This window comes from Ranitomeya imitator, chromosome 6 (genome assembly GCF_032444005.1).
Source record: "Ranitomeya imitator isolate aRanImi1 chromosome 6, aRanImi1.pri, whole genome shotgun sequence".
NCBI lineage: Eukaryota > Metazoa > Chordata > Amphibia > Anura > Dendrobatidae > Ranitomeya > Ranitomeya imitator.
The window spans coordinates 40,772,893-40,795,322 of record NC_091287.1 but is presented as its reverse complement, the minus strand read 5'-3'; the positions used below and the strand labels follow the sequence as shown (position 1 = coordinate 40,795,322).

At 46.6% G+C, this 22,430-nt stretch overlaps 1 protein-coding gene across 2 annotated transcripts in view; it reads right to left on the bottom strand.

The window, feature by feature from the left end:
* Window positions 1-22,430, bottom strand: part of PLXDC2 (plexin domain containing 2) — a 635,896-nt gene that overhangs the window by 217,750 nt on the left and 395,716 nt on the right. For both annotated transcript variants that reach the window (XM_069729531.1, XM_069729533.1), the window contains one exon: window positions 4,211-4,357. In XM_069729531.1, coding sequence (XP_069585632.1) covers window positions 4,211-4,357 — 147 coding nt within the window. The remainder of the gene's footprint in view (window positions 1-4,210; window positions 4,358-22,430) is intronic.

Here is a 22,430-nt window from a genome sequence, read left to right as displayed (position 1 = left end):
CCTAATCTGCGGGTAAATAGTATTTATGGATGAGATGGGTTCACTGTAAAAGGTTGTTCATTTTGGTTAAATGCTACATTGTCAAGTTTCTCTCGGCGTTAAGCTGATCAGATCTGAGATCTATAGCGAAACATCACAGTAAGTGTTTAATTTCCTTACAGCGCCACCATGAGAGAAATTAGGCATTGCTTGGTGTCCATTCTGATCAATGTAGTAATGCAGGACAGGATGAGTCCAACAGTCAACACTCTTTGAAATACTGATAAGGATCGAACAGATCATTCCCTATGATTACTCATCCATTCTGATGATGGGTTTCCTGAAGTAGGGAACTTGTTAGAAACTACGTGACTACTTGTACATTGCTGGGTAGGTTACTAAAAGTAAATTAAAACATAACTTCCTGGGACAAAAATCGATTTTTAATTGCTGAGAAAATCAATTTTGAACTTTATGTAAATGAGGCTGGAAGTGAACCGAGGGCAGGCTGATTCTCAACTATTTTGACAATCTTCTGCATATCCATCTGTCTAGTACCATCCTCATATGCTTTATTAAAGTCATAGTAACATAGTTAGCAAGGCCGAAAAAAAGACATTTGTCCATCCAGTTCAGCCTATATTCCATCATAATAAATCCCCAGATCTACGTCCTTCTACAGAACCTAATCACTGTAAGATACAATATTGTTACGCTCCAGGAAGACATCCAGGCCTCTCTTGAACCCACCGACTGAGTTCACCATCACCACCTCCACAGGCAAGCAATTCCAGATTCTCACTGCCCTAACAGTAAAGAATCCTCTTCTATGTTGGTGGAAAAACCTTCTCTCCTCCAGACGCAAAGAATGCCCCCTTGTGCCCGTCACCTTCCTTGGTATAAACAGATCCTCGGAGAGATATTTGTATTGTCCCCTTATATACTTATACATGGTTATTAGATCGCTCCAGGTAAGTTTGTCATTAACTAGGATCCCCAAGTCCTTCTCCCTGTCAGATTTACCCAGTTGTTTCCCGTTCAGTATATAATGGTGATATTGATTGTTTCTTCCCATGTGTATAACCTTACATTTATCATTGTTAAGCCGCATCTGTCACCTTTCGGCCCAAGTTTCCAACTTATCCAGATCCATCTGTAGCAGAATACTATCTTCTCTTGTATTGACTTCTTTACATAGTTTTGTATCATCTGCAAATATCGATATTTTACTGCGTAAACCTTCTACCAGATCGTTAATAAATATGCTGAAGAGAATAAGTCCCAACACCGATCCCTGCGCTACCACACTGGTCACCGCAACCCAGTTAGAGAAGCTACCATTTATAACCACCCTCTGCTTTCTATCACTAAGCCAGTTACTAACCCATTTATACACATTGTACCAACCTCTTGTGTGGCATGGTATCAAACGCTTTGGAAAAATCAAGATATACCACGATCAACGACTCACCTTGGTCCAGCCTATAGCTTACCTCTTCATAAAAACTGATTAGATTGGTTTGACAGGAGCGATTTCTCATAAACCCATGCTGATATGGAGTTAAACAGTTATTCTCTTTGAGATAATCCAGAATAACATCCCTCAGAAACCCTTCAAATATTTTACCAACAATAGAGGTTAGACTTACAGGTCTATATTTTCCAGGTTCACTTTTAGAGCCCTTTTTTAATATTGGTACCATATTTGCTATGCGCCAGTCCTGTGGAACAGACCACATCATTATAGAGTCCCTAAAAATAAGAAATAATGGCTTGTCTATTACATTACTTAGTTCTCTTAGTACTCGTGGGTGTATGCCATCCGGACCCAGAGATTTATCTATTTTAATCTTATTTAGTCGGTTTCTCACCTCTTCTTGGGTTAGTTTGGTGATCCTTAATATAGGATTTTTTTTGTCATCAAGAACAGATATGAATCAAAATGGTTATGCCTTTAGGCAGAGAATAACAGAAAACCCTTGCACTTGCGGGGTAGGAATCTGCTCGCCTTCGGTGCACTTGCAGTCTCATTTCCAGAGATTCAAAGAAATTCAGAGATTTTTCAGGAATGGAATATCCGTTTGTGACTAGGAATGTGTGATTGGATTACACGTGTATTTTACTACCCTAGTCAGTAATGTAATTAGATTGGTGACCTTAAAGCTTCTGACAGATTCCTTTAAATTATCAAGCCTTAGTAAAAATCAATAGATCATACATTGTACAGTAAACCGACCTGGATAATGATATGCTGACCTTTTCCAGGTATAAATTAATGCTAAAGCAAGAGGGAACAAAAATAATTTCGGGCCACTCTGGTGTTAGTAGGTCACAGCACACAGTAATGTATGAGGAAGTCGTTTGTGGCCTTAATCACCTGCAGTTTCCAGTTCTTCTATTATCCACTCTCCCTGTAATGTTAGGAGCAGGCTATTGCACACAGCTTGCCTTTCACAAACTCTTACTATTCCAAGTCCCATTAAGTTTATTTTTGTACATTAAGTCTGCACATTGGGCTAGAATTTCATTTTCCGGTAGAGCAAACACCATCTTTAATCTGCAAGCATTGAGTACGTGTTAATGGCATTTAAAGATCCTACTACCGGTTCCTTAAAAACTATATTCTTCATATTCTATCTAACATGTAATGTTATATCATTATATCAATGTTATATCCTCACCTACTGTATCCTCACCCATCCCTTGTAGATTGTGAGCCTTCGCGGTCAGGGTCCTCACTCCTCCTGTACCAGTTATGGCTTGCATTGTTTAAGATTATTGTACTTGTTTTTATTATGTATACCCCTCCTCACATGTAAAACGCCATGGAATAAATGGCGCTATAACAATAAATAATAATAATAATATCATAAAAAGTGTTCCACAGTAGAATTGCGCCATACATAGTGTATACATATAATTATAGTTGAATTAAGTTACTGGGTCCCATTGCGAGTTTCACGAAAAGTTAAAACTGGTGCACATACCAGTTCAATATGTTCAAGAACTGTCCCGATTCTTCTGATTTGTAACTTTCCATATACATATGGTCATACACATGTGGATCCTGGACGTACTGTGCCACGGGGCCGGGCCTACCCAGGAGGGGCAAAGCTAAGTGACTTTCTGGGTTTCACTAGACCTCCTGATGGTGGAGTTAGGCTTGTGCAGAAGGTAGCCACCAGGTGCCACTTCTAGGCAGGCCCCGATACTGCAGCAGCTGACTCCAAGGGTCAGGGTTGCAATCGCAGACTTGGACTTGGAGTCACAGGCAGGAGAGAATTCAGGTACCAATTCTGGTTCAAATAGTGATGATTCTGGACGAACACTGATACTGGTTCAGTTACCGCTGGAGCAGCAGCAGGTTCAGGTACCGTCACAGCGGTTTCAGGTTCAGACAACACAGGTACAGGTTCTACATTAGACAGCATGGGCTTCAGGAAGAGGTTCTGTTTCAGACAACATGGATTTCAAGGCCAGGAATCTGGCAACATACTAGTTGCATAATTTATGTAGAGAGATTACGGGGTTTGCTCAGGCACCTCCCTACTGGGGAGGGTGCATTATATACCTGATGCCTACTAGTTATTGGCTGGGGGCATTTTCAAAGTGCGAGCACTGCCACTTTAAGAATTGAGGAGCACACACACTAGGTGTACCACCAGGACACTTGCATGGTGTGCGCAGGCCCATGGAAGCAGGAAGTTACAGTAGGGAACAGAGACATAGCCACACGGTTGGGGTGGTGAGTATGCCAGCATCCCTGCCAGGAGGAGGGAGAGGGACACACAGGGACGCCAGCATTGGCGTTACATGTATATTCTTTTTGAATGGGTGGTACCTCTTCATTCATTATTTTGGAACTATAGGTGTTGGAACTTCCTTTTCCTCAATCAGCTTACATCATTCTTGCCATTGTCCAATAGCTTTCCTAAGTCGAAAGCCTGCCTCTCTGATATGCCTGTGTGCAGTCTGACAGATAGGAAAGCAGGGGCAATGAGGCAAAACCCTGCACCTAACTCCTGTAATCTGTATTAGCATCTCTCCGTCTAAAGATGGATTACACTTGACAACAGGCAGAAGGAAGACACTGAGTGACCGGATCTTTGGATGGATTTTTTCAGGATGGCACAACATAATGTTTAAATAAAATGATTTGCAGATCATTTATGTTAACACAATATCCATCAATTGAAGTCATATTGTACAGTGAGTACTTTATTGTACTTACAGCAGCCTGTCGATGAGTATTTGATAGAATCCCATGAATCTTTACTTTTTCTTTTTCCATTTGATCGATGTTGACCCATAAATCTCGACTGGCAGAATCCAATGGACCAAACATTCTAGAAGTATAATACTTGTGATCCATGTCTTCCTGTAACACAGGGAAAGATTTATTATAAGAATTGTTTTTCTCTAAGATCAATAATACTTAACTTCACCTTTACATAGTAAAAAAAAACTCTGTAATTTGTATTACATTATAAATAAAAGCATAATTTAGCGTAAAAAATAAATTTTCGTTGCAGACACAAAATTCGTACTGCCTTGTACATAAAGGACACATTAACTATTCAGCGTGATCACTCTCAGTCGTTGTATTCAAATTAGATCGCTTATCATTTAATTATTTCCTAATATTAAGTTGATAACCCTGACTGATGCCAGGAACCACAATGAATTATGGTCTCAAGTTACCAAATATTCCGTTCATTTAGGTCATGACAATTTATTTATTATTAATACTTCTGAAAAGATAGCTGGCAAGTAATGTCATTAATTGTTCCAAGGATAATCTTTTTGAGGTTAATTAGCTTATACCGATATATGAGAATAAGGATTTTAGTGCAATTAACCTATTAAATAATACATCTGAAAGGCAGAGAATGAAAGGGTTTTGTGAAGCAATTAAACAAGAAATGAAGGACCTGAAGATCTTCAGATGTGTTAAACGAATGATGAAAACTCCAAATTTCGTACAAAGTCAAAAATTACAGGCATGAAGAATTGATTTCTGTGAAAAGACAATCAATGGTTTCAAGGTCTGGTCTTCAAAACTATTAGAAGTCAGAGAGATGTAGTATGTGTAGAAACAATGTCCACAATACTACTCCTTTAATGATCTGTTCTGGGATTTTTTCTCACACAACCATATTTCCATTTCAATTTAGTACAGATCCAATATACCAAGGTCAGCCTGGCCAACCAGAGGACGAAGGATCTTCTAAGAGCTCCAGTTTCGGACACTACTCCAAATTTTTTATGCAGCAAGATCCCAAACTTCCATCTGAAAATCGACCCATTTGGAGTAAAGTCAGCTGCCACTAAAGTCTACTTCAAAGGTACGAGTGCGAATTCAGAGACAAATGTGGTCGCTCATTAGCAAGAAGGTTCCATCCATGCATGCAAAGGGCATACATATGTAGTGAGCTGGCCGGCTGTGACTGTTCTGTTATCATTGACATAGAATCTGTGACAGACACTGCCCCCGTGTGGCCAGAAGTTATACCTATGCCAAATGTGATTACAGAGGGACAAACTGTATTGGCAAAACTTCCCCCTGTGATGTCATGTGAACAGGAAGGGGAGGAAAAGAGAAAGCCCGGGAAACTGGTGTGTGCAGAGAGAGGTCTGTGTCTGCTGGCGTCCTCCTGTAGAGGCGATATAGAAGATTGCCTGGATGACCGCTATCTCTTGGAAGCTGACATCCAGATTGTTCCCAGCTCCCACACTGCGGAGCACCCAACGGTGACATCTTCACAGACCCTGGAGCCCATGAACTGTAAGCGGGTCCTCTGTTGAGAGGCCGAACATTCCACCCTTACCTGTTGAACCCCAAGGACTACAGTCTGGACCTGAGAGACGGAGTTTTGTTCAATCCCTGTTGTTTTTCTCTTCGGCTGGAGCGTCCCCCTGCAGTGACAGACAGGCCTGCGACGTGGGAAGATAACCTCTTGGGACAAAGGAACTGGTAACGTGTGGATAGGGAAAGTGAGGGACAGTTTGTTATTACACGTTATCTCTGTGAATAGGCATATTTTGTACTGTATATTATTGTGTTCCGCTGTGTTAAAGAAAATGTATAACAGTAAAGATACGATTGTTAAAATAGAATCTGAGTGTGGAAGTTTTGCTGGGCCAGATCATGGATATACATGGGCGACCTTGCCCTCGGTCACTTCATCTGGCGTAGTCGGCAGGATCTGTGCCCAGCAGGATTCCCACCCAGTGTACAGTCAGAAACCGCCGCCGGTGTCCATTGTAAACCAGGTCAGGAAGTTTGGCTGGCGAAACTACCCCGTACCAGAATGGGCGGAACAAGTGCGGATACTGGGAGAAATGTATAATATTGACCCTAAGACCTTGGCAGAAATGGCGGTACTGACGCTAGAGGGGGAGGCATGGACGACAGTCAGACTGGAGACGGTCAGGGGGCAGCGTACGTTGGAGGACTTGGTGCGGGTGCTGGAAAAGACCTATGGACCTACTACGTACCAGGGAACACTGCGATACCTGTTCTTTAGACGGACACAGCTTGAATGGGAAGACATCCCCCAATATGCAAATGCCCTTCAGGTACTCCTTGAACAAGTCTGTGCAAAAGGGGAACAACTGGCTACTATAGCTCCTCGTGACCTGGTACTGAGAGACCAATTTGTTATAGGGCTGAGAGACCAGTATCTTAACCGTACGCTACAGGACTTGATTCGGATGACGCCGACTCTCACCTTCGCTGAAGTCAAGCAGGAGGCCATAGAACGTTCTAGGGGACCCGTCATGGATGTGGGGACTCAAAGCGCTGCGTGCAGATCCATATTAGACGTTAAACAGCCCAACAGTGACACCGAGGAGCTGAAACAGATGGTAGCAGATTTACAGCAACAGGTGTCACAGTTAACACTAGAACGACAGAGAGACCAGCGGATGCAACCTAGCCGTCCCGCAGGACCGTGTTGGTCATGTGGTGATCCTCGTCATAGGGCGAATCGTTGTCCTCAACGAACAAACCATCAGTTACCACGACGAACAGAATATCAGCTACATCCACGAGCAGAGCAGCCACGCCAGGTCTCACCACAATGGCCGCCGTTAAACTAGACACCCCTGCAGCTGAGGTTCGAGCAGCAGGGGGGGACAGAGAATGGGGTGTAGAAAAACAGAGCCAGCAACGGAGTACTCTTGCCTCGAGTAGTCCTACACTTGAAGTTATTCTGGAGGGAGTTGCAGTACAAGGATTGATGGACACTGGGTCGCAAGTGACCACGATCTCTGAACAGTTTTATGAAAAGTACCTCAAACCAAAGACTGCTTGTGATCCAGATACCGCCATTAAGATAATTGCGGCTAATAACCTACCCATTCCAGTAACCGGAGTCGCCTGGATGGATACGAAGGCCTGCGGACAAGACCTAGGGAAACGAGGAATCGTCATTGTCAAGGAAGGCTTCGGCTCCGAGACCCCAGTAATAATCGGAATGAATATCTTGAAAGACCTGGATCTTATGCTGTTGACAAGAAAAGGGCCCAAGTACTGGCAGAAAGTTACGAAACATAAACCGACTCGTCTGGCGTTCCAGCGCGTAATCCGGACCGTTGGACTCCAACAGATGGCAAAGGAACAACTACCCCTAGCAGCCATTAAAGTGCCCCGCTGTACCCGGATTACTTTGCCCGCTGAAAAAGAGACAGTCATTTCCCTGCCTCTTAACACCAACCGACAGCTTGAAGGAGTTGAAGTGTTAATCGAGCCGAGGGCTCCAAGTGGGGGTAAGCTAAACCCACTGGTCGCCCGCACCCTAGCCGTCGTGAGGAACGGAAGAGTCCCTGTCCGGCTGAACAACACCGCAGACGTAGGTGTAGCCCTCGAAGCTGGCACGCAACTTGCCAGAGTATATGCTCTACCCACAGAAGTGAACCCCATGGGGCCCTTACAATTCACCCCGTCTACAGAAGATGGCTGGACGGTAACTGTCTCAGCCATAAATGCTCAAGCAGATGATGAAGATATTGGGCGAAAATTACTGGAAAAAGTGCAACTGGACCCGTCCCAGTACACCAAACAGGAAGTGTCTCAAGTGGAGGGACTACTGCGAGAACACCAAGACTCCTTTGCAAAGCATGACACCGACTTCGGGTACACCACCAGTATCCAACACGAGATTCCCACGGGCGATACTGCCCCTATTCGCGAGAGGTACCGACAAATACCACCTCAACAATACCAGGAGGTGAAAAGCCTCTTAGAATCTATGCTACACGCTGGAGTGGTGCGGGAGAGCCAGAGCCCATGGGCTGCACCCGTGGTGATAGTCAAAAAGAAAGATGGGTCCCTGAGATTTTGCGTAGACTACCGTCGGCTGAACGCGTGCACGATCCGGGACTCCTATCCACTCCCCCGGATCGAAGAGTCACTGACCGCCCTGAAGAAGGCCAAATATTTTTCGTCTCTAGACTTGGCCAGTGGATATTGGCAGGTCCCCATGAGTGAGAAGGACAGAGAAAAGACCGCCTTCATCCTTCCCATGGGCCTGTACGAGTTTGACCGGATGCCATTCGGCTTGAGTAACGCACCAGGGACCTTTCAGAGACTGATGGAACGCTGTCTGGGAGATTTCAACTTCGAATTCACTCTGATATACCTTGATGACATCGTGGTATACTCCGCCACCTTTGAGGATCATCTTCACAAGCTTGGCAAAGTGCTCCAGCGCTTGAAGAGACACGGCTTGAAGTTGAAGCCCAGCAAGTGCCGTCTATTCCAGCAGGAGATCGATTACCTGGGACACCGGATCTCAGCCGAAGGTGTCCAACCCTCTCCAGAGAAGATAGCAGCTGTCCGAGAGTGGCCACAACCAACTACCATCAAAGAAGTCCAGGCTTTCCTGGGACTAGCGGGCTATTACCGCCGATTTGTCAAGGACTTTGCCCGGCTTGCGGAACCACTGCATGAGACTCTCCGAGGGACCGCGAACAGTCCCAGAGGACGACGCATCAGCTGGGGGCCCGACCAAGAAAAATCCTTCCGGGCGCTTCAAGCTGCTTTGACATCGCCCCCTATTCTGGCATTTGCAGATTACACCCTGCCGTTCCAGTTATACACAGACGCCAGCCTTCAAGGTCTCGGGGCGGTCCTCTCCCAAGTCCAAGATAACAAGGAACGCGTAATAGCCTATGCCAGTAGATCCCTCCGTGACACCGAAAAGAACCCCGTCAACTACAGCTCTTTCCGCCTGGAACTCCTGGCCCTGACCTGGGCTATGACAGAGAAATTTGCTGGCTACCTGACAGGGGCGGAGGTGCTGGTCGTGACAGACAACAATCCTCTTGCCCACCTAGAAAATGCCAAACTAGGGGCAATGGAACAGCGCTGGATGGCAAAGCTCTCTAGATTCCAATACAAAATTAAATACAGAGCGGGGACGGAGAATCAGAATGCTGACAGCCTTTCCAGAGTGACATCATCCTCGCCAGTGGGGGACCGGGATGAAGAGTTGGAGGAAGATGAACTGCCCGACTTTGCCCGGCTAGCTAAACAAATAGAAGATAGCCGCCAGTATGCTGTAGGCGGGATTGAAGCCATAGTGGGGTCCCCCCTGTCCCAACAAGAATGGGCCAAGCTTCAAGATCGAGACCCTGAACACGTCTTACTGAAACAGTACGTGAAGACACAAGAGAAACCACCCTCCGAAGTAAGAGCCCGACTCTCAACCAGGACCTCTGCCCTACTTGCCCAATGGGATCGGCTGATCGTGAAGGATGGAGTCTTGTATCGCAGGGCCCTTTTATCCCATATGCTGGAAGAATGTTTGCAGATTGTCGTCCCGGTGCAGCTGGCCCATGAGATGGTGGCTGAAGCCCACAGAAGGAACGGCCACTTCGGCATAGACAAGACCCTCCGGTGGACCCAGCAATTCATTTTTTGCCCAGGACTCCGTAAGCTGGTTGAAAACGTCTGCCTGGGATGTCGTACATGTGAACTCCACAAGTCTACTGAGCAGCGTGCACCCATCCAGACTATTAGCACATCCAGGCCCCTCGAATTGTTGATGGTAGACCACTTCACGAAATTCGCCGTCGCTGTTGCTACCAAAGATCAGACTGCCGAATCAGCTGCACAGGCCATCTGTCAGCACTTCGCTCGGGTCTACGGGTGTCCGGAGCGGCTACACTCTGATCAGGGGGCATGTTTCGAAGGGCGAGTCATTGAAGAACTCCAGCAGATGTATGGAATCAAGAAGTCCAGGACCACCCCGTATCATCCGCAAGGGAATGGCGCGTGTGAACGTTTCAACCGGACCCTCTTACAACTGATCCGAACCTTAGCAGAAGACAAAAAGCCCGACTGGCCTCGATTCCTCCCAGAACTGCTGTGGGCCTATAACAATCAAGTTCATTCTGTCACCGGATACACGCCTTACACCATCCTTTTTGGCCGCCCAGGTAAAGGCATCCATGAGCTACACCTGTCTAACTCTGATGAAGACACCTGTGGTACCTATCCTTCCTGGCTACAAGCACACCGTCAAAGGATGGAAACTGTCTACCTGCTGGTGGAACAGCAGATCCAGGACCAGGTCCACGCTGATCCACTTCCAGTACAAGAAGACCTACTGAGTGTGGGTCAACTGGTCCTAGTTCGTATAAAGAAACCGCAAGGAAAACTCCGGCCCAAGTGGGAGACCGAAGTCTATCGAATAATTGGACACCCGTACCCTGGTGGCCCCGTCTACCAAGTACAAGGCGAAGACAGCGGCAGCCTCCGCACCCTGCACCGCAACATGTTGCGCCCCTGTCGTTCTCAGCCTGACTCCCCTCCTGTGATACCTAGAGAGATGGATATCACTAATACTGTGGGAGACACCGATACCGGGGATGTAGAGGTGGAAGACATCCCTACCCCTGCTCGCCTGACTGAAGCGTCTGAACCCCTTACCTCCTCGACTGACTTACCGACTGGGGCAGAGAGTGGGGTGACTGATCGGGAAGAGAGGATAGCACCCGTTAGGCGGACAACGAGGACCACCGCAGGAGTGCCCCCGGGACAGTCCTACAGAGACCAATATGTGTGGCCCTTTTCGCAGCCGGGTCCTACAACCTCCACAGCCATCGCCGCCCTGGAGACAGTCGTTGACAGGGACTGCCAACCTTTAAGCGGGGGGGCGTGTAGTGAGCTGGCCGGCTGTGACTGTTCTGTTATCATTGACATAGAATCTGTGACAGACACTGCCCCCGTGTGGCCAGAAGTTATACCTATGCCAAATGTGATTACAGAGGGACAAACTGTATTGGCAAAACTTCCCCCTGTGATGTCATGTGAACAGGAAGGGGAGGAAAAGAGAAAGCCCGGGAAACTGGTGTGTGCAGAGAGAGGTCTGTGTCTGCTGGCGTCCTCCTGTAGAGGCGATATAGAAGATTGCCTGGATGACCGCTATCTCTTGGAAGCTGACATCCAGATTGTTCCCAGCTCCCACACTGCGGAGCACCCAACGGTGACATCTTCACAGACCCTGGAGCCCATGAACTGTAAGCGGGTCCTCTGTTGAGAGGCCGAACATTCCACCCTTACCTGTTGAACCCCAAGGACTACAGTCTGGACCTGAGAGACGGAGTTTTGTTCAATCCCTGTTGTTTTTCTCTTCGGCTGGAGCGTCCCCCTGCAGTGACAGACAGGCCTGCGACGTGGGAAGATAAACTCCTGGAGCAAAAGAACTGGTAACGTGTGGATAGGGAAAGTGAGGGACAGTTTGTTATTACACGTTATCTCTGTGAATAGGCATATTTTGTACTGTATATTATTGTGTTCCGCTGTGTTAAAGAAAATGTATAACAGTAAAGATACGATTGTTAAAATAGAATCTGAGTGTGGAAGTTTTGCTGGGCCAGATCATGGATATACATGGGCGACCTTGCCCTCGGTCACTTCACATATCCAAATCAAAAGGGGAAATTCATAACCCCTATTGACATAGCAGAAGCATATCGTTGCTATTATAGCTCGCTATATAATATTCATGAACTATACCATGACATGCCATCTAATATTCTTGAAACAAAAATTGACATATATATTATGGACTCTGTCCTTCCTTCCTTACAAACGCCTGAGCAGGAGGTACTGGACAAAGATTTGCAGAACAAGAGATTTGAGAAGCCATTAAATCCCTATCGGAAATAGCCCTGTGCCAGATGGATTCAATAATAGATTTTATGAAATATTTATATCCCAGTTATTACCATTTTTAGCAAAAGTGGTCTATAGTATCTCAGAAGACTCTCCCTTTGCCTCCCAATCACTTAAGGCTCATTTAACGGTTTGATCAAAGCCTGGAAAAAAAATCAAATGCCTGTCCTAATTTTCCTCCAATATCATTAAATAATGTAGATGTAGATTATTCTCTAAAATAATTGCAACATGGCTTTTCTACTACCTACCCTCCATTGTTAGCAACAATCTGGTTGACTTCCTTAAGGGCAGAGAAGCTCATGGTAATACAAATATATTTACAGATGACTCTATGTTTCTAACCCAATGATCTAATTTCTCTCTATAATAAAGGAATTCAGAGAATTCAGCCATGTGAGCAGTTTTAAAGTCAATTACTCTAAAAAAAGAAGCCATGAACATAACTTTTAACGCTGGACTGACCCAAACACTAATTTTTAGACAAACGCAATTAAGTTCCTGAGTACATAAATTCCCAGGAACTTGGATGATCTGCATCGTATAAATTATATCCCCAACATCAAACAAACGTTTCAAAGTGTAATGAATTATTATTTGAAACCCTTGTCCTGGTTTAGTCGTATTAATGCGACCAAAATGGATATTTTACCAAAACTTATTTATTTATATGTTCCAGACCGTTCCTCTCTGCGTTTCTCAGTGTCACGATCTTTGTTTGGATCTGTGGCAGATCTGGTTTCCTTCAGATTAAAATGTTTTTTCCTTTTTGGTCATTTGGTCATTGGGGGTTAATGCAGTTTTCTCCCCCCGGTGGCCGCTGGTGTTATTGCATTGCATTGCATTGCTGTTGGGTCAGCTGATGTTTATTACCACTCCCACCTTCCTTTAAAAGGTCACCTGGTGCATCAGCTGACTGTTGGTTATACAGGTCCTTTGGATACCAACCTTGCTGGAATTGCTGCTTGCTAAGTGCTTTGGTTCTGCAGCTGAATCCTCATTCCTGGTGCCTTACTCTGCTGCGCGGTGCATTGCAGCAGAGAAAGCTAAGTGTGGAGTTATTGTTTCTTTGTCCCTTTGTTGTGTAACTCTCCTTGTGTTGTATTAGTGCAGCGGTGGGACCATGCTCTCACCTGCCAGTTCCCTACATAGGGATTAGAGCAGGGCAAGTGAGGGACAAGGTATCCTGGTCGGCGACGGGTTGAAAGAACCCGTATAGGGATGGTAGTAAGATCAGGGCACAGCCTCAGGTGAGTGCAGGAGGTGCCCATTCCCCATTCCCTACCGTCAGGGCCCACCGTTGTTAAAGTGTCCCCGGTGTACCCTTGTGTGTTCCGTCATTTTGTTACCGACCCGTCAGGTCGTGTTACACCAGGACAGTCACTTCGTGACACTTTTCTCCTGTCTCAACAAGGCTACAAACAAGATTGTATGGGGAATGTCGAGGCTTAGATTATGTTTTAAATTATTGTATAGTACCAAAAATAAAGGGGCTACTAGTCTGCCCAATCTAAAACGAATACCATCAGTTTGCAATTCTTGTGACAGCAGTGGACTGGTTCAAGTCTGTGGAACATAAGCAATGGGTGAAACTCGAAGGGAACCTCTCTCCCTGGACTCTCACATCTTTACGTTGGATCGGCAAAATAAAAATGAAGGGGTATAGGTAACAGGGGACAAAGTAAGGAAACCGTTAGTATCAATTCCATAGATGCCTAAAAATAAATAACCATAATGGCTGCAGTGAATCATGAGAAGTAAAAAGGACAGGTCACAGTAGACAAAATGACAAAGACCTTAATAAGGTGCAAGCTCTGTAAGTGCCTTAGAATCATATGACAACTAGTGTTGAGCGATACCGTCCGATACTTGAAAGTATCGGTATCGGATAGTATCGTCCGATACCCGAAAAATATCGGATATCGCCGATATCCGATACCAATACAAGTCAATGGGACATCAAGTATCGGAAGGTATTCTCATGGTTCCCAGGGTCTGAAGGAGAGGAAACTCTCCTTCAGGCCCTGGGATCCATAGGGATGTGTAAAATAAAGAATTAAAATAAAAAATATTGATATGTTCACCTCACATGGGCGGCACGCGGCCAATCAGAAGCCGCGACGTCATTCTCATTCACAAAACTGCTAATTCTAGGAATTGAGGACCTGCGAATGACGTCGCGGCCTCTGATTGGTCGAGTGCCGGTCACATGGGCGGCACGCGACCAATCAGAAGCCGGGACGTCATTCACAGGTCCGAAAGGCGCGCTTTTTAAACAAAGAAGCCTCCCGGTTAGCAGTGTGAAGTCCAGGGGCCGCCGGAGAGGTGAGCATATCAATATTTTTTATTTTAATTCTTTATTTTACACATCCCTATTGATTCGATACCGATACCCGATATCACAAAAATATCGGATCTCGGTATCGGAATTCCGATACCGCAAGTATCGGCCGATACCCGATACTTGCGGTATCGGAATGCTCAACACTAATGACAACAATGACTCAACCACTATCCCCTCAATGCACGTTTCGCAACTGCTTCATCTGGGGAGCTCTGCAATCCACCTCTTACCTGTCGGCATACCTGGCTCCTCCTTTGAGCAGGAAACATAGTGCAATGTCATCATTGCGATGTGACAGATTGGCTAATCAAAAGAGGAGCTGCAGATACCGTCAAGTTGGAAGAGTCTCATAGGGTACCCATCCATCAGCCACCATATGTTAACCGTCGCTAGATTAAGGTCCTGGGAATTTATTCGCTAAACTATACTATTAGATTTTATTGATAATGTACTCTGCGAATGCAATGATACCTACAGCACCCACAATAAAATATAAAGTGTATACATGTGGTGTATATGTGAAGGCTCCTACAATTATGTTATCCGGTATCCAAAGGAACTTCAGTCTAACGCTTTATAATATAATGCAAATGCTATGCGTCGATGGTTACTGTATTACAAAGAGTTATTTTAATATATTTTTGTAATGCAGTCCATTTTCTGCCATGAATGCTCCCCTTCATTTGGAAAGACCACTGATTTTTCAATAGAGAATGAAAATTGTATCCATGCATGCAGTTCGTGACAAATAGAGTATGAGTACCATTTCCCCTAAATTATATTTGAACGCATAGTAAAAATAGCTTAAAAAATTGTTTATTTCAGTTTATTTTCATATAGTAATTACACAGTACAAAATTGCTACATTTTATTTTTAAGGTATTCATGGATCTCATCTTATGGAGAAAGATGCCCATAACTTTTACAGGTAATTCAGCTGAAGCAGCCGTTTATGTCAACAGGTCAACTAATTAATGTGTATGGGGTATGGTGACTGCCACTCAAAAGCAGACGTCGGAAAGGGGGGAGGGGAGTTCAACTGTCTGATAGATAAGCTGATGTTTAATGGGAAGCTAATATCAGAAAATGACCTATTGTAGGAAATAAGTTCATGTTTAAAGGGAAGTTATAATCAGAAAATGACCTATTCTTTAACTCAGTTTTTTGTGTTAAATGCATTTATTAAAAAAAATTGTATTTTTGGTTTAACATATTGCAATCTGCATAAAAAATAGAACTCTTGCACTTTTCACGCCGGCCATTGAGGCATATTTAGACTCTTATTTTTGTTTCAGGAAACAACACGGCTATTAGCCATAATGATCAGATCCTAACCCTATCTTTTTTATTGCAGTATTTACTGGGTTTGTGCAGAGGTGATTGTGAAGGAAAGGGGAGGTGAGCTGTGACATCACCTATTGTGATTGGTGGATCCTGTGTTATCAGCTTTGTAAAGAGGTGTTATCTGTCATTATAATCCTGCCTTTGCTGATATGAAGCCTGCTCAAAACTCTTCCCAAAAGGACAGGAAGTATAAGTCTATAAAGCTCCAGTGGCCAGTGTGAAAATTGCAAGCTTATTAATATTGTTTTGCTTTGTTTTTTACTAAAGATCATAATATGAAAAAAAGACTGCCAAATGTTTTTTTAAAAATACATGTAACACAAAAGCCTAATTTAAACAATATGTCAGTTAATGGTGTCTTGTAACAGTTTAAGTTTTTTTCTTAAGCGTGCATGTATACGGAGGTGTTGGATGGAATAGCAGACAGCCAAGTAAGCATTTGAACACCAACAATGTAAGGTATTGTTAGGACTGGCGGAACGCACCAAATAATAATAGAGAATATCAGGTGCGTTCGTAATCCGGGGTCCACCATGCAGAGATGACACCTGCTGCTGAGTAATGGCGGTTGGACGCTTGCTCACACGTGGGTTAGACCTCACCCAGTGTGAATGGAAGTGAACTTTGTTGCTTCACAGAGTCGTCGTAAATTTGCTGCGCCCTGTTAACAGTCACAGGGTGTAGTTGAAAGACACTAGTGGGATCCCTATGAATCACCCCCACTAAACTGGTGATTAGACTCGCTCTGACCCTCGGTGGCTTTTGAGCCTGCGCCTGAGGATGCCCTGAGTCAGATGCTGAGTCCAAGTGGGAATTCCCACCCTACACTGACCGGCTGTCAGGAAAGTGCACTGATTGCGCACGGTGCGGTACAGGCAGGCACTATGAATAGACGCTGAAATGTGTGCTAGTGTGCAGGTAGCACTGTCGGGCGCTAGGTAGCTTTCACCATTCGCAAGCAGTCATCAACACAAGGAATGGGAATGATTAAGGAGCTTCAATCCATCGACAGACATTCATCTACACACACACATTATCAAGTTTATACTAGCGCATGGCCATGCAGCCATGCAAACCTTTTATAGCTGTAGCTCTCAAGGACCTTCCTAATAGTCCAATAGGAGCAGCTACAAGACCTGAGCATGTGACCCCCGACCTCCAATGGAAGGTCGTCCTGTGGGAATGCTCAGTATGGGGAAAAGCCGGACTTAGTCCCTGAAATGCCTGCTCGCTGCTGATCAGAACGGCTATAAAGGCAGAGCCTGGAAAGGCAGCAGTAACCAAGCGCACAGTATCAGCTTGAGCCAGATGCTGGGACCGACGTCTATGCTGAGCAGGCTCCACCGTGGCTGGAGGAGAATGGGAGACTGCAGCGGACATGGTTCAAGATTCCCCCTGTGCAGCAGCGGGAACTTGACTCCTAACATGGCCCCCCTCCCTGGGCCTTGCTACGCTAAAAGGCTGCAATGAGCAGCAAAGCCCGAATGTGCTCAACGGGCTCCCATGTCCTGTCCTCTGGGCCATGACCCTTCCAATCCACCAGATAGAATTTTTTGCCACGTACCACCTTACACCCCATAATAGCATTCACCTCGTAATTGTCCGTGGACGAGCCCGATGTCCTGGCAGATGATTCGGAAAACCGGGACATGTGAACGGGTTTTAGGCGGGACACATGAAAGGTGTCAGTGATACCTAGGCGTGGAGGAAGAGCCAACTGATAAACCACAGGGTTGACTTGTTCCAGGATGTTGAAGGTGCCTATGTAGCGAGGCGCAAACTTAGTGGACCCAACTCGCAGTCTGATGTTACGGGCGGAGAGCCACACTAAGTCGCCAGGAGCAAAGGTCGGAGCAGGGCGCTGATGTACATTGGCAGAAACCCTCATTCTCTCCTTGGAGGCCCGGATGGCATCCTGTGTGCGGTCCCAAATGTCACGTGCCTCCACCGCCCAGTCTGCCACCCTAGAATCGATGGATGACACGGGCATGGGCACAGGGACACGCAGATGCTGGCCGTAGTTAAGGAGAAATGGGGTCTGCATGGTGGAGTCGGCTACGGCGTTGTTCAATGTAAACTCCACCCATGGTAGCAAGGATGCCCAGTCATCCTGCTAGGCAGAAACAAAATGTCGCAGGTATGTGACCAGAGTCTGGTTGGCACCCCCCAACCAACCCATTCATCTCGGGGTGGTACACAGAAGAGAAATTCAGCTCAATGCTGAGTAAACGACAGAGCTCTCTCCAGAAGCGAGACGCAAACTGGGGACCCCGGTCACTGACAATTTTGTCTGGCATGCCATGTACGTGGAAAATATGTTTAATGAACAGTACCGCCAAGGCCCGTGCAGAAGGTAACCATGGAGTTGACACCAAGTGCACCATTTTAGAAAAATGGTCGGTGACTACCCAGATAACAGTGCAGCTACGAGACTTGGGCAAGCCCACTACGAAGTCCATCCCGACCATCTCCCTGGGCCTGTCTGCCACCGGCAGGGGGTAAAGTAACCCAGCAGGCCGTTGCCGAGTAGACCGATTCTTGGCACAGGAGACACACGCCTGAATATAGTCCCCGACGGCACGGGCCATATGCGGCCACCAGTACGCCCATGCCAGAAGCTCAAATGTCCTCTTGTTCCTAAAATGTCCTCCCACACTGGACAAGTGAGCCCAAGAGAGAACCTCCGGTCGCAAATTAGATGGTACAAAAGTCTTGCCTGGGGGCACAGACTCTAGCGAAACCGGAGCCACAGTTCTCAGACTCTCAGAAGGGACAATAAGCCAAGGCTCCTCCTCCTCTAATGCCACAAAGGAGAGAGAGAGCATCGGCCTGAGTGTTCTTCTCCCCAGAGAGAAAATGGAGGGTAAAGTGGAACCGGGAGAAGAACAGGGACCATCTGGCCTGGCTAGAGTTTAGCCACTGGGCAGTTTGTAAATACACCAAATTTCTGTGGTCGGTGAATATTTGGAAGGGGTAGCGAGCCTCCTCCAGATGTCTCCACTCCGAAAAGGCCAACTTCATGGCTAGCAGCTCCCTGTCCCCGATGGAATAATTCCTCTCCCCCGGTGTGAAGGTCTTGGAGAAGAAGAAGCAAGAATGTTTCCGACCTTGAGCATCCTTCTGGAAGAGGACTGCTCCAGCTCAGACGGAAGAGGCATTCACCTCCATGATAAATGGTTTATCAACATCGGGGCGATGTAAAATGGGAGCGCCAGCGAAGTGTGACTTGATAGAGAGGAAGGCCTTGGAGACCTCCTCCGACCACAATATGTGATTAGCTCCCTTCTTGGTGAGGGCAACCAGGGGAGCTACCAAAGATGAGAAGTGGGGAATGAACTGGCGATAATAGTTGATGAACCCCACAAAGCGCTGCACCGCTTTGAGAGAATGGGGTTCTTGCCAGTCCATCACAGCCTGTAGCTTGGCAGGATCCATAGCCAATCCTTGGGCAGAGATTATATAGCCCAGGAAAGGCAAAGACTCTTGTTCAAACACACACTTCTTCAACTTGGCATAGTGGAAGTTTGCCCATAGGAGGTCGAAGACTTTGCAAACATCTCTCCTGTGGGAGTGTATATCTGGAGAGTACATGAGAATATCATCCAGATAGACTACAACTGAGGTGGAGAGCATATCCCGGAAGATATAATTTACAAAGTCTTGGAAAAAGGCTGGGGCATTACAAAGCCCGAAGGGCATAACCAGGTATTCATAGTGCCCATCCCTGGTGTTAAAAGCTGTCTTCCATTTGTCCCCCTCACGGATGCGAATCAGGTTGTAAGCACCCTGCAGATCAAGTTTAGTAAATACCCTCGCTCCCCACAACCTATCGAAGAGCTCAGATATCAGGGGCAGAGGGTATTTATTCTTAACGGTGATGGCGTTAAAACCCCTGTGATCTATGCATGGATGTAATTCTTCGTTCTTCTTCTGCACAAAGAAGAACCCCGCCCCTGCAGGTGACACTGACTTCCTAATGAATTCTTGCCAGATTCTCCTGAATGTACTGAGACATTGCCTCCATCTCCGCAAGAGATAACGGGTAGACTCGACCCTGGGGCGGCTCAGCACCAGGCAAGAGGTCAATAGGACAGCCATAGGAGTGGTAAGACGGAAGGGTCTCCGCAGCCTTCATGGAAAACATGTCCGCATATGGCCAATAGTGCTTGGGGAGAGAGGTAAGTTATGCGGGTACTTCAGTTGTAGCAACCTGAACGCACTCCCTCAGATATCTACCCTCACAAGATTTGCTCTATCCCAGAATTCTCTCTGAGGACCACTCTATATGAGAAGAGTGGTAGCGTAGCCATGGTATCCCCAACAGGACCTCATCAATTGCCTCGGGAATGACTAGTAGGGAGATAATCTCCTGACGACGAGATTGAGACATGGATAAGGTAAATAGGATGGTTTGGTGTGTTATCTGTGAGGGCAGTGTTGATCCATTTCCCACTCGTACGGTCACAGGTTTGGCGAGCATCACCGGGGTATTGCGTGTCACTGGGCGAAGGTAGATGACATACAGTAAAATTTCCCTCTGCCCCGGAATCCACGCAAAGCTCTACCATAAGAGTGGATGGGCCTATGGTAATTGTCCCCTTGAAGGACAGTTTGGAGGAAAGCATCGCCGTGTCTAGTGTACCTTCTCCTACCACCACTAGATGCTGACATTTTCCCGACCGCTGGGAACATCTGGAGGCAAGATGTCCTGACTGCTGGCAAACATGACAGACCTTGTGTGCACAAGCGGTCCGGGACTTAGATCCCGCTCATGACACCTCAATGGCCTCATGTGACTCGGATGCCTGGACCGGAGATTCCAGAGGTTTGGCGAAGGTGGGAGCCAGCCGATACCTCTGCTTACACTGGGCTCGCTCCAACCTTCGCTCGTTAAAATGAAAGTCGATGCGAGTTGATACAGCTATTAGCTCCTCTAGTGTGGCGGGAATCTCCCTGGTGGCCAAAGCGTCCTTCACATGGTCAGCCAGCCCCCTCCAAAATACAGGGATAAGGGCTTTATCCGGCCATTCCAGCTCAGATGCTAAAGTCCAGAAGTGGACGGCAAAATGGCTGACCATGGACGAGCCCTGGGTCAATGCCAGCAGTTGGAGCACCGTATCATGGGTGACTCGGGGTCCTAAAAAGACCTGTTTCAGAGTGCTCAGAAACAGCAGAGCACGCTGCACCACATGATCGTCGCGCCCCCACAGTGGCATAGCCCACTCCAATGCCCTGTCTGACAGCAGGGATATAATGAATCCCACCTTTGCCCGCTCTGTGGGAAAACATGCAGCCAGGAGCTCGAGGTGTATAGCGCACTAGCTCAAGAATCCCCTACATGACTTGCTATCACCAGAGTATTTATCTGGCAGGGGGAGGCGGGATAAGGTCGGAACAGGGGTGGCAGTGGACAAACTTGCTGCAGCCACGCTAGCAGCCTGAACAGCTGTGGTAACATCCACAGCTTAGGTTGTATGCTCGAGAGCCGCCAACCTGCCTTCCAGCTCCTGGATGTACCGCTGCAGTCGCTCTTCGTCTGCCATTACTAGCCAGACCTTGGTGCTAGTATAATGTTAGGACTGGCGAAACACACCAAATAATAATATTAGAGAATATGAGGTGCGTTTGCACCGTGCAGAGATGACACCTGCTGCTGAGTAATGGCAGATGGACGCTTGCTCACATGTGGGTTAGACTTCATCCAGTGTGAATGGAAGCGAACTCTGTTGCTTCACAGAGTCGCCGTAAATATGCTGCGCCCTGTTAACAGTCACAGGGTGCAGCTGAAAGACACTAGTGGGATCCCTATGAATCACCCCCACTAAACTGGTGATTGGACTCGCTCTGACCCCCGGTGGCTTTTGAGCCCGCGCCTGAGGACACCCTGAGTCAGATGCTGAGTGCAAGCGGGACTTCTCACCCTACACTGACCGGCTGTCAGGAAAATGCACTGATTGCACACGGTTCCGTACAGGCAGGCACTGCTAATAAACGCTGAAAAGTGTTCTAGTGTGCAGGTAGCACTGTTGGGCGCTAGGTAGCTTCCACCATTCGCGAGCAGTCATCAACACAAGGAATGGGAATGATTAAGGAGCTTTCATCCATCGACAGACATTCATCTACACACACACATCATCAAGTTTGTACTAGCGCATGGCCATGCAGCCATGCAAACCTTTTATAGCTGTAGCTCTCAAGGACCTTCCTAATGGTCCAATAGGAGCAGCTACAGGACCTGAGCGTGTGACCCCCGACCTCCAATGGGAGGTCGTCCAGTGGGCATGTTCAGTATGGGAACCAAGTTCAGAGTATCAGCTTGAGCCTGACTCTGGGACCAATGTTTCCGCTGAGCAGGCTCCACTGCGGCTGGAGGAGAATGGAAGACTGCAGCGGACATGGTTTGAGATTCCCCCTGTGCAGCGGCGGTAACTCGACTCCTAACAGGTATATAGACAAATGGCCCGATTAATCAAAGCTTTACTGACGTAAAAAGCTTTGAAAAGTTGCATAATTTTGACGCAACTCAAAGATACGCTAAACTTTTGATGTTCTACACCATTTTCACCCATATCTGACAAT